This window comes from Cebus imitator, unplaced genomic scaffold, assembly GCF_001604975.1.
Source record: "Cebus imitator isolate Cc_AM_T3 unplaced genomic scaffold, Cebus_imitator-1.0 Scaffold246, whole genome shotgun sequence".
NCBI classification, from domain to species: Eukaryota; Metazoa; Chordata; class Mammalia; order Primates; family Cebidae; genus Cebus; species Cebus imitator.
Window position 1 is genome coordinate 777,735 of NW_016107561.1, and position 12,707 is coordinate 790,441.

General features: G+C 42.4%; 1 protein-coding gene across 11 annotated transcripts in view; it reads left to right on the top strand.

Annotated features, from left to right (window-relative positions):
* KIF16B (kinesin family member 16B) overlaps positions 1-12,707 on the top strand; it is a 294,367-nt gene that overhangs the window by 178,016 nt on the left and 103,644 nt on the right. For 7 of the 11 annotated variants that reach the window (XM_017498602.2, XM_017498606.2, XM_037727902.1 and 4 more), the window contains exons 18-20: positions 8,406-8,438; positions 8,780-8,833; positions 10,352-11,710. In XM_017498602.2, the coding sequence (XP_017354091.1) occupies positions 8,406-8,438; positions 8,780-8,833; positions 10,352-11,710 (1,446 nt within the window). The remainder of the gene's footprint in view (positions 1-8,405; positions 8,439-8,779; positions 8,834-10,351; positions 11,711-12,707) is intronic. The other 4 variants (XM_017498603.2, XM_017498607.2, XM_017498597.2 and 1 more) reach the window with 1 other exon arrangement.

The following is a 12,707-nucleotide window of genomic DNA, read 5'->3' on the forward strand; positions in this document are numbered from 1 at the left end:
GCACGCGCCACCATGCCCAGCTGATTTTTTGTATTTTTAGTAGAGACGGGGTTTCACCGTGTTGACCAGGATGGTCTCGATCTCTTGACCTCGTGATCCACCCGCCCCGGCCTCCCACAGTGCTGGGATTACAGGCTTGAGCCACCGCGCCCGGCCATGATGGATCATTTTTAACTTTTGGGAGGCTCCTTCTAGGATAAAAATTACCACGGTTTGGTTGAGAAGGTGAAACAGAATTCCAGGCTGGGTAGAAGAATGGATGAGGAGTTGGAAGAGGTGGGCTTGAGTCCTGAGTCTTAAAGGAAGTCACCCAGGCTCTCTTTCTCACACTCTGCAGGCCTCATTCTCCTGGCCTGTAAGGTAGAATGGAGGGGCAGGGGAGGTGGGGTGTGTACCAGTTCAGTATATGATGTATTTCAGGTCCCTATCCAGTTCAGACTGCCTATGATCCTCTGGCTTGATTAGGAAAGCCTCTGGTTTTCACATCTGTGGTTCCAGCTTTCATTTCAGATCAAGTTATACCACTTAGTGAAAATGCTTATGATAACAAATTTTGTTATTTTTTTAAAAAGCAATCCTTGTTTCTTAGGGCACTTTCCATTTGCAATGCAAAAAGCTTAAGACTGGCTCCTTAGAAAGTCTTTAGCAAGTACCTTCTAGACCAGGGATTTGGAAATTTATCAGAAAACCATTCCCAGAATGTTTTGAATTTTTAAGTTATAAACTCTGACGTTTACTTAAGAGGGTTTAATTTCACAACCTGCTAGATTAAATTGCATTGTGAGACTTCTTGTCTCCTACCCCCATCTTGACACACACCCCTTGAATTGTAATTTTATGTAAGTCTGTCTACTGTGGGATACCCTGACAATGATTTGAAAAAATTGTGAGGGGCGGTGAGTAGTGTAGAAATTCCATTTGTCTCTACAAAACAGCTATTCCTAGGTTTCCAATGAAAGTTTACCTGAGAGCTGATTCACATAGGAAAGACTTCAGGGCCTTTGTATGAAGAGTCGGAAACCCGATGGATGGCTGGGTTCTTCCTTTCATCAGTTTCCCAGAGCCTGCCCTGGGTGAAATAACTGCTTTCTGCTTAGCCTTCAAGAAACATCTGGAATCTTAGGGTTCTCAGGGTTAGGAAGAAGACTGGATAGGATAAGCACAAACCTCCGTACCCAAATTCAAACTTTCTCTTTGGTCTCTAAGATCCACTAGTCTCCATGGGATTTGCTCAGTTGTGAGGTGCTTGAGATGGCTGAAGTTTCCTAGGTAATGGTAGTGTGGTGAAAAGGTCAGTCATTTTTGTGTAAACCATTGAAGAACCCTCTATAGTGAGAACCCAAACCCTAGTGAAGCATCGGTGAAGTGAAACGCGGTGCACTGAGTCTAGTCCTTTTCTAGTTCCTTACCAGGTCTGGACTGAGGAATACCACCAAGCATTCCAGGCAAAAGGCCAGGAGTTTTTTTCAAAGATGACATATGCTTGATCAGAACTAGCTACATAATTTGTAGGGTTCAGTACATATTGAAAGTTGAGCCTCTTGTTCTAACATCATTAAGAATTTCAAGATGGCCACAGCAAGCATCAAGTATGGGGCCTGAGCACAGGGCCCTGAGCAGCTGCATGGGTCGCAGGCCCATGAAGTCATTTCTGTACTTGACAGTAACCTAAAAGCCACTTAGGAAAAAGCTAGGCATACACACTGACAAAGAAGTTTTTCCTTGTCTGATCATATGCCCACTGAGATAACAGAGTAATATCGATGCCAGGGACTTTACCAGTATGGCTGTCCTGTAGGGAGACCGCCTCTGTTGCCAGGAGGTATTCCTTCCATGCATGTTGTGGGCTGGACTCAGCTTCCGTTACCCTCCCTGTCTACCTGCACTACAACTGCCTGCTCCAGCATTGACCTGGGTAGTCATACTGTTTAGAAAGTGAAATGACATCATAGGCACAACACGAATCACCATGAAGACACACAAGGATGCAGGTATTTATGCTTTCAGTTCATTTAAATCTTCCTCACTTCTCTCTCTTCTCTCCTTCCTCCCTTCCTGCTTGTGGTATAAGCTGAGAAATTCTCACCCGTCACAGGAATATTAATTGCAGTATGTTCAGTTATACCTAAAAATGGTAGATCTCTTTTAATATAAAACAAGTCTATTTCTGATTTAAAAAAAAAAATAGGTTGTATGCTGTGCTTTTTTGTTGACTTAACACAGTAAGTATACTTCCAAGTGTCATTTTAAAATTCTAAAAACACCTGCAAAAATTACATCCTTTGTGGTTTCCTTTTAATTATAACATTTGGGAAATTAGAATATGGGGCCATGATAATTCCAGTAAAGGAAAATAATGAATTACAAATATTTAAAATGAAGCCACCTTCAAATACAATTATTCTTGATGTTCTCTCCTTGATAATGACACACATTTGTATTTTACAATCTACTGAGGTTTACTGTCCCAAATAATTATCATTGATTATGGAAATAGGTGCGTTTTACAGTATGATTAGTAAATATGTAACATTTAACAGAAATGATCCAGCACGAGCAGCAGCTCATGCCAGTGCTTATCTAAAAACAGTCTCGAACTTTGGAATGATTCTCTCCTCACACTGTTTGTGATTTAAGACTAAACATCTTTATGGGATTTTTTGTTTGTTTTTTAAATGTTATTTTTGAGGAAACAGTTTTCATCATTCACCATAGGCTTTTTGCTTTCAGAAGTGAACAACCAAAGTTTCTACCTATTTAGAGACTGGTCGCAGAAAGGAAGTCACAAGTCTTCATTAAGATTTAAAATTTAAAATGGGAATCTCTCTCTCTGTTTTCTGACTCGGTACTTCACAGTGCTACCTTCAGGGGCCAGAGCAGTGGCCTCAAGCGCCTGATCTTGACAACTTCCCTTAATGCAAATACTTCCCCTTCTCCATCCTGATGAAACACTCTAAAGTGAAGGCTTCCCTGAGGAGGACCTGTGATTTCACCAACCCAGAGACTCTTAGATCCTCCTCCAAGCTGCTCCCAGACCATCCCTCCTCTGCCCGCCGGAGCACTTCTCAGCCTCACTTGGGACATCTGCCTGTCCCACTTTTTGCCGTTTGCACTCCTTGCTGTCCATACTGTTGCCTTCTCCTCCCCTTCCAGACATTTCCTTCTAAGTCTTTCATCATTCTAAGTTGTGATGTTATCTTGGGTGATTCTTTGAAATGAACTCATCCTGCAATCTAGTTACTTAAATAGCACTCCCTTCTTCAGCTTGGAGACTTTCTTTGATTTCTTACTTTTCCTGTAAGCCTTTTCTTACTTCCCTTTCCAATTAAGTTCCTCATCTTCAGCACTTGAGCCATCTGCTTTCCAAATCATCATATGATCCTTCTGTTCTTCCACTTACCTGAGTCCCATTGATTCTAGAACCACTGAGCTGTCTCCCTGCCCTAAGCCTATTCCTAGACATCTGAGCTCAGTGCAACCAAGAAAACCACATCAACACAGAGATCGATGCCCCTGTAAATTAATGGTCTCTAAGCTTGAGTGATGCCTAGCCAGCCCTTTTTGCTCATTTCCTCCATCAGTTCTCTTGCCCACTGACCCCTTCATTATTATAAATAATCTTCCCGATTCTTTCACTTCTAACCCCACCATTATTTCTCCTCGCTCTTAGGAAGAGGCATCATTAGGCAGAGAAGCTTGTTCCTTCCTCCATGTAGAACACAGGAGTCCTAAGAGAGCAAACCTTTAAATCCCATGTCTGCTTTGCATTCATCCTTTTCTCCTTCCTTCCTGGCTCAATGAAAGAACTCCACTTTTGCCTTTTTCAGACTAACTTCCCCTACCTGTGCTATGGATCCTATAGGATTAATAGCTGGTACTTATTAACTAAGTTAATAGTGGTTGTGAGTACTCTCGTTGGCTCCTCTCACCCACTGAGGACTAGGATTATTTTTGAGTCTGTGTTCAACTGAGGTGTAGGAAGGTTGAGAGATTGTCCCATGGTCATGTAGGAGCCAGGATTTGGTCTAGGCTGGACCTGCATCCTCTCACCCACTGAGGACTAGGATTATTTTTGAATCTGTGTTCAGATGAGGTAACTGAGGCATAGGAAGGTTGAGAGATTGTCCCATGGTCATACAGGAGCCAGGATTTGGTCTGGGCTGGACCCTTGCTGTCAGCCATGGTGCTACCCTTTCCTTTCCTGCCTGCTCAGAGAACTCTCTGTCCATCCGATATTCCCAGCATCTTCCCATTTTTTCACTCAATCTCTCTGTCTCCTGCTTGTTCATACAAGGATTTAAATAGGCACAAGTCTATTTATCTGTTAAAATGAGCACTCATCCTAAAACCACCACCTCCCCTTTATAGCTAAACTTACCAAGTAAGTGCTCTGCTATGTTTACATTCACTGTCTCCAGTTTCCTCTCACTCACTCCTCAGACCTTTGCAGTCCAGCCCCAGCCCAGCAAAGGTCTCTCCAAGATGAACCTCCACATTGTGAAGATCATTGGGTGCTCCTTGGCCTCTGCATTTTCCTTGGAATTCCGGGATTATTCTGTGCTACTGATCTCTTCCTCTTTCTCCAGACACCCTCTTCCCTCTCCTGCCTGCCCTTTCCTGATTTTCTCTGCTCACTCCCAGCCTCATTAGAGGGCCATTTATCTCTGCCAATCACTGTGAAGTCTGTGGTCTTTCTGACTTTGCACTAAGCTCCTTTATTTTCTTCTGCACATGTGTTCTGGGTAACCTCACCGCACTCTTAGGGCTTCAGCTCCTGTCTACATGCCGGTGAAGGCCAAGTCCATATCTTCAGCCTTGATAAGGGCCTGTGTACCAGCTCGTTGCATGTATCCTGCTGCCTGCTGGACATCTCAGTTGGATGACCCTGTGTAAACACTGGATTCTATATGTGTGAAAATGCGCTTAGCTTGAAAGCAAGACAGAGAAGAGATTAAAAAAGTGGGCTCTGAAATCAAACCTGATTCTACCAGTTGCTAGTGATGTTGCCATTTCTCATGTATAAAATGGGAACAGTGATCTTACAGGGCCATTGTGAGAATTAAGTTCAAAGTGCCTAGAGCAGTGCCAGGTATAGAGTGAGTCCCCATGGTCATTAGCTTCGATGAGTGTCAACCTCTGCCACCTTGAGCACCAGCACTGCTACAGCTGCCACTCCTCAGCCCCTCCTTCTGCAGTGCTCTCCTCCTCTCGGTAAACCATAGCAATGCGAGTCGACGCTCAGCCCCCGAAGTGCGCAGCTGCCAGGCAGGCATCTCACGTGTTGCATCTCCCTTGATCTTGGCTACAGCCCTTTGAGGTGGGGCCTGTTACTTTCTTCAACCTCTACGGAAATGTAGCATCCAAGGTTAAATAGCTTGTTCATGGTCTCAGGACACTAGAATTTGTGTTCACACCTGCCTGGGCCCAGTCTTTTTGCAGTTACGTTCTGCCTTCCCAACCCCTGTAGGAGTTGGACAGAAACGTGAGAGTCATCTTTGCCTTTTTCTTTCTCTTTCCACCCCCACCAAAATGCCCCCAGTTGCCACGTTTTGTCAGCTCGATCTGCTGAGTATTGGGAGAGATCTTCACTTCTTTATAATCTCACCAGGATAATAAATTCTGAGTTTTAATCTCTAATGTGATGTTTTAAATGAGCACCTACTTTTTAAACATTGAGCACAGTGTTAGGTACTGTGCTAGGCAGGAGGCTACAACAGTCGGTAAGAGAGATGTGGTCCCGTCCCTACTGGGCTTCTGGTCTGTAAGTGACAGTTATTGTGTGTGTCACGCATGAGCATGGGGTTCTGAGCCCAGAATTTGGCAGTACCTAGGATCAAGGCAAGTAGTTGTCCTGGGTCCTGCTCTGTCATCTCCTACTTAAGTTGCTGCCACTAACTTGTCTCTGCCTTCCCATATCACTCCCCCACCCATCTGTTCTCTGCAGGACACCAGGAATATGTGTCCTTCAACAGCCCTGGCCCAAGACACTTTCTGCCACCTCCTTTAGGGTCAAGTCCAGAGTCATTAACATAACATCCAGGGCTCTTCACTGTCTGGCTTCTGTTGTCCTCTTGAGCTTCATGGCTTGCTGCCTTTCCTGTAGCAAGTGAAAATCTGGTTTTATTAGCTTTCCTTGAGTTTCTATATCATGCAAGAGAAAGAATGACCCAGATTAGATACACGTTTCGTCAGGAATTTGCCTTGATGCTAGATACTACCAAATTCTGGGGTCAGTACCCTATGCGCAGCTCATGTGTGACACACTGACAACGCTTACAGACAGGGAGCCTGGTGGGACAGGGACCACATCTCTTTTACAGACTATTGTAGCCTTTTACCTAGCACAGTACCTGACACTGTGCTCAACGTTTAAAAAGTAGGTGCTCAGTGAAAATATCACATTAGAGATTAAAACTCAGAGCTCATTACCTCCTTGCGACCATGCAGCTCACTAGCAACAATTGCAGTGGTTGGCAGCACAGATTTTGTTACCAAACTTGTATTCAAGTCCTGCCTCTGCTGCTTACATACTCTAAGCCTCAGTTTCCCGCTTTGTTAAATAGGCATGAGAAATACGCTTCCCAAGTCTGGAAGAACAAGTGAGGGAGTGCAGGGCGACTGTCAAACACAGAACCTGTGTGTATAAACAATCCTCAGATGCTGGGTTTCCATCTGAATGCCCAGTGCTCAGTGTAGCACTTTTGGCTATGCACACGTGGCAGTCTCAAAGCCAGGTCTCCTGATGGGTGCACCGAGCTCTTGTTCACAGAAAAGAAAGAGTAAAGATAATTCTATTAGGGAAATTGTCAGGTTTTAAAAAGTATTTTATCCAGTGATTCCTTTTGACTCTGAATATCTCTAGAAAGACTGAACTATATTGAAGTATGAAGATACCAACTTGGGATCCTTCCTAAGGTTCTATTTATTGTTAAATAAAAAGGAATGATCACATTTTAGTTTTAATGAAGTCCTAAACCTACTTAATGTAATTGCATATGGGCTGGCCTTCATGACTGGCAAATGCTTTTCATTTCTATTTATATGGCTGATTTCTCATGCAGAAGGTACAGATTATTTTCATTTGTCAGGTAGAATAAACATATTGTTATCTAACAAGTTTCAATGAAAGATTTGATACTTTAATTTTATATCACAAATTTGAACATTGCTTATAAATTGAGTTAATAGGCGGTATTTTGGAAGCAGGCTGCCATAAGTTCACATCCTGGCTTCACCATATATTACCACGGTGACCCTGGAGAAGGTGTTCAACATACCCAAACTTTTGGATTCCTCATCTGTAAAATGGAGATATTGTTTTCTGCTTTCAGAATTTGCTGGGTGGACAGAGGGAGATTATGTGTAAATCACACTGCACAACACTTATCATGTAAGACATACTCAGTTCTGTCTACAAAAGCCACCATACTGTGGTCCTAGCTGCCCAGGAGGCTGAGACAGGAAGATTGCTTGAGCTCGGGAGGTCCAGGCTGCAATGAGCCATGATCACACCACTGCACTCCAACCTGGACATCAAAGCAAGACCCTGTCTCAAAAACCCCAAAAATGAAGGCCACTGGACATCTTATTCTCAATATTACCCCACATTATTAAATTGGAAAGGGAAATTTGAAGTGTTTGTTAGCTCATGACTAAAAAATTGTTTCCAATCTGGATTTTTGCATTATTCAAGGAAGAAGATTTATGGTGACTTTTTCTGTAGCAAGCTTTTTAGCTGTATCTGCCCTCTATCACAGCAGAAAAATGTATAAGCTTAAGAATTATAGTTCAGGGTTGGGGGGAGCTGGCAGTGTCTGACCCAACCCCAATCCCAACCCTGAAAAAAAAATAAAAAATAAATACACCCTATGCTGCTTAATAAGAATAGTGAAACTTTGCAATAATTAAATAAATATTTGGTAAGAAATCAGCTTGTGTTATTGTTTTAGTGAGTTTTAAAATTCCCAGTGACCTAAATCCCTTTATTCTACAACCACTATGGTAAATCTATTCCCAATCTGAGAACACCCGGTAACTCCTGTAGTGCATAACTATTAATTACACCAGGAACTTCATGAACCTACATGTAGTAAAACTATCTATAAATTAGCAAAAGTACTAGTTTGACTACTGTTTATAATTACTATTGGTACTCAGTTGCCATCATTACTGTGATTATCATGAGTAGTGTGTAGAAGTGTGAGAAGTATAAAACAGAGCTAACTTTTTGGAGTGTTTGTTTCATGAAATTATTGGGAAATGTGATATTTATAAAAAGATTTATCTATTTGTGCATGGCTGTTGACAATTAAGTACCTTACTGCTTTTCTCCTGATATTCCTTCCTATTAAATGTTTGCCTTAATGGATGTCTGTGCTCTCTCTCTCTTTCTACCTCCCTGGCAGTCTTTTCTCTGTAAAAGGACCCATCTGTCTAAGGTAGAGATTCTCCTTTTTTATGTACTAATCAGTGCTAAGCTGCATGGAATAGACATGCTTATCATTTAGAAGTCTTTTTTAACTCTGCTTTTTCAATACAGTTTTTGTTTGTTTTCCTTCAAGTAAAACTCATTCTTTTCAGCTTAAGTTCAAGCTCCCAAAAGTATGTCTAATTCCTAATCATAGTCCTAGAGCAAAGAATGCATTTTAAACTTGCTAATTCATGGTCATTAAAAGTAATATTTGAAAAACTGATGCTCTTTTTAATATATGACTGTATACAGAGAGAGAGAGAGAAAAGCTCTTTAGAAAAGTGACTCATTTTCATTTGATTTTATTAGACTTGAATTTGAGAGGCAGCAGCGTGAAGAGCTTGAAAAATTAGAAAGTAAAAGGTAAGTCATATGGGGTTCAAGTTTCAACACTCCTGTAGTCTGGATTCCTGTGTTAATATCCTGTACTGATTTCATGTATGTCTCTTTCAATACTTCCCTCTTGCTCTGTGTCTGTTATTTACATGTCTAATGATCCCAGGTCTTTTTTTTTTTTTGAGAATAGTTGGTTTTTCTTCAAGTTTAAATTTTTTTTAAACAGTTAGTCTTCAAATATTTATGAGAAATGGGGAATAGAGTCAGTAGGCAAATTTAACATACCAATTAAATTTAATACACCAAAATGTATTCATTTAAATTTAATCAAAAGTAGATCTTCTCTTAACAATATCCCCTGAGTTTTTAAAAAGCCTAAAGAATGACAATTTCCCTTCCTTATACCTCCCTGCTTTTAATACATCTTTTCTGATATTGTTTGGCCATTTGCATTTCCCCATGCATAATTTGCTTCTTATTCTTTGCTCACTTTTCTTCTGTGTAGGGGAGGGCAGGGTCGGGGGAGAAATGGCTGTTTAATGGATTTGGAGAGTTCTTTATATGTTCTGAAATAATTCTCTACCTGATAAAGCTGTATTTTCTCCCTTTCTGTTTTTCCTGTTGTATTAACCAGCCAAGACATAGACAAAAGATGACAATTAGAATAGAAACTAAGGCTATAGGAAGTCTGCAAAGTAAATGTTTATTTTTAGGACCTGGAGTTTAAATGTCACAAGTAAATTGGCTTAGTTTCCAGCATCATCCAAGATGGACGTTTGGTGGGTCAGGAGGCGGAGGCCGTGTATGTGTATTCTAACTCTGTGCTCTTGCTCTGGAGGTCCTCCCACCTCTAAACTTTGGTGCAGGACCCAGTGGAGATCATTCGTCCTCCAAGAGAAAACACAAGATGTCACTACCAGCCCCCGCAAAATTATGCATTTGTTTATGCTAATGGAGGCTCCAGTTATTTTCAGTGTTATGCACTAGTAAACTAACATTTTGGACCATTTGGTGCTCACCATTTGTACCAAACTAGTGATTAAACGCTAAATAGTATGTAGTTTTTTAGCTGGAACAATGAACTGTCAATTACCATGACTTTGATATTTGACCCCAGTGAGATGAGGACAGCATAAGCATTTTTATTTAATGTTGTCTTGTAACGGAACTTCCATTGAGTTTTAGTCATTGGGCTGAATAAACTTATTCACATTTAATTTAAATTGGGCATGGTTCTTTCTCTTTGAGCTCAGGGGCCTTTTAAAATTATATCATGCATAACACATTATGATTATAGGCTCTACAAAGAAATGATATCAGAAGCCACTTCAGGAGAATAGGCACATGATATGTTGGATAGTTAAAAAATAGAAAATATTAAACAGGATGCTGCTGAAAATTTAAAGGAAAACAGTTGCTCTTCTTTTTTTTATGTTAATGGAGGCTTTGACCTCGTTGTATGTGCATTTTCACAACATTTCAGTAAAGTTAGAGCAACGTTTGAACAATGATTAGATAATGACCAGTCGGTGCTTTGCATTTCAGGAAACTCATAGAAGAAATGGAGGAAAAGCAGAAATCAGACAAGGCCGAACTGGAGCGGATGCAGCAGGAGGTGGAGACCCAGCGCAAGGAGACAGAAATCGTGCAGCTCCAGATTCGCAAGCAGGAGGAGAGCCTCAAACGCCGCAGCTTCCACATCGAGAACAAGCTAAAGGATTTACTCGCCGAGAAGGAAAAGTTTGAAGAGGAAAGGCTGAGGGAACAGCAGGAAATCGAGCTGCAGAAGAAGAGACAAGAAGAAGAGAGCTTTCTCCGCTTCCAAGAAGAGCTCCAGCGACTCAAAGAACTCAACAACACTGAGAAGGCCGAGAAGTTTCAGATATTTCAAGAACTGGACCGACTCCAAAGGGAAAAAGATGAACAGTGTGCCAAGCTCGAACTGGAAAAAAAGAGACTGGAGGAGCAGGAGAAGGAGCAGGTGATGCTCGTGGCCCATCTGGAAGAGCAGCTCCGAGAGAAACAGGAGATGATCCAGCTCCTGTGGTGCGGGGAGGTGCAGTGGGTGGAAGAGGAGAAGAAGGATCTGGAAGGTATTAGGGAATCCCTCCTGCGGGTGAAGGAGGCACGTGCTGGAGGGGATGAAGATGGCGAGGAGTTAGAAAAGGCTCAACTGCGTTTCTCCGAATTCAAGAGAAGGCAGCTTGTCAAGCTGATGAACTTGGAGAGGGACCTGCTTCAGCAGAAAGACCTCCTGAAAAAAGAAATCCGAGAAGAACAGGAGATCCTAGACTGTTTAAAATGTGAACAGGACAAAGAATCTAGATTGTTGGGAAAACATGATGAGAGTGTCACAGATGTCACCCAAGTGGCCCAAGATTTCGAGAAAATGAAGCCAGTGGAGTGCAGGCTGCAATATAAGGAACGCCAGCTACAATACCTCCTGCAGAATCACTTGCCAACTCTGCTGGAAGAAAAGCAGAGAGCATTTGAAATTCTTGATGGAGCCCCTCTCAGCTTGGACAATACTCTTTATCAAGTAGAAAAGGAAATGGAAGAAAAAGAAGAACAGCTTGCACAGTACCAAGCCAATGCAAGCCAGCTGCAAAAGCTCCAAGCCACCTTTGAATTCACTGCCAACATTGCGCGTCAGGAGGAAAAAGTGAGGAAAAAGGAAAAGGAGATTCTGGAGTCGAGAGAGAAGCAGCAGAGAGAAGCACTGGAGCGGGCTGTGGCCAGGCTGGAGAGGAGACATTCTGCCCTGCAGAGGCGCTCAACCCTGGGCATGGAGATTGAAGAGCAGAGGCAGAAACTTGCCACTCTGAACAGCGGCAGCAGAGAGCAGTCAGGGCTCCAGGCCAGCCTGGAGGCTGAGCAGGAAGCCCTGGAGAAGGACCAGGAAAGGTGAGATTGGGAAGGAAGGATGTGGCATACAGTGGGTGCCAAATGAGTGCTCATTTTTCACTCCTCATGTTGTTTATCACTGTTTTTTAAGTTATTCTTTTAGCCTTTATATTCTGTAATACACAGGCAAATGCTTATATTTGCCAGAACCGAGAAAATTACTCCTAAACTTCTTGTATTTCCCCTTAGGGTCCTTGTTACAGAATTGCTGGCCTAAAGTTGAAAAACACACCAACAAAAGCAAAGCTATTGTTGATTATACCACTGACCTGTGGAATGTGTGTGTTTTAATATTTTGGTAAATGCAAGACTGAGAAAGTTTCCACTTTGGTTTCTCCCTTCCTTCTTCCACGTCTCCCCTGCCTGTCTCCCTCTCTTTTCCCTTTCTTCTTCCCCTTCATTTCCCTCCTCTCCCTTCCGCTGCGTCTATTTCCTCCTCCTTTCTCTTCCTGTGCCCTCTCTCTTCCCTCTCCTTCCCCTTTCTTCCTTCCCTCCTCGCCTGTCTCTCGCTTGCTCCCTATCTTTTTCCTTCTCTTCCTGTTTTCCTCCCTCCTCCCTCACCTCTTTCTATCTCTGCTTCCCTGCCCTTTCTTACCAATAGTTTCACATCTGCTCCAAGACCAGCACTTGTTGCACTTAAGTGTCATCCCTGGAGTTCATGGTTTGCATACAGGCTGCTGATTCCTACAACCTGTTGGGAATGAAAAATCATTACTTTTCCCATCCCTATCGAGCCATAGTATTTGAGAGCGGGCCTCAGGACTCTGCATTATGAAACAGTCAACTGAACCAACAAACAAAACTCCAGATGATTCTGAACACAGTGGGATGTTAGAACATGCGTGGTGATTTACTGATTATTTTTGTTGTTGTGAAAAATAAAACTAGGAAACTAGCACTCTTGTCATGCAAGGTGAGAATATTTATCTTCCTGGCCGGGCGTGGTGGCTCACACCTGTAATCCTAGCACTTTGGGAGGTAGAGGCGGGTGGATCAC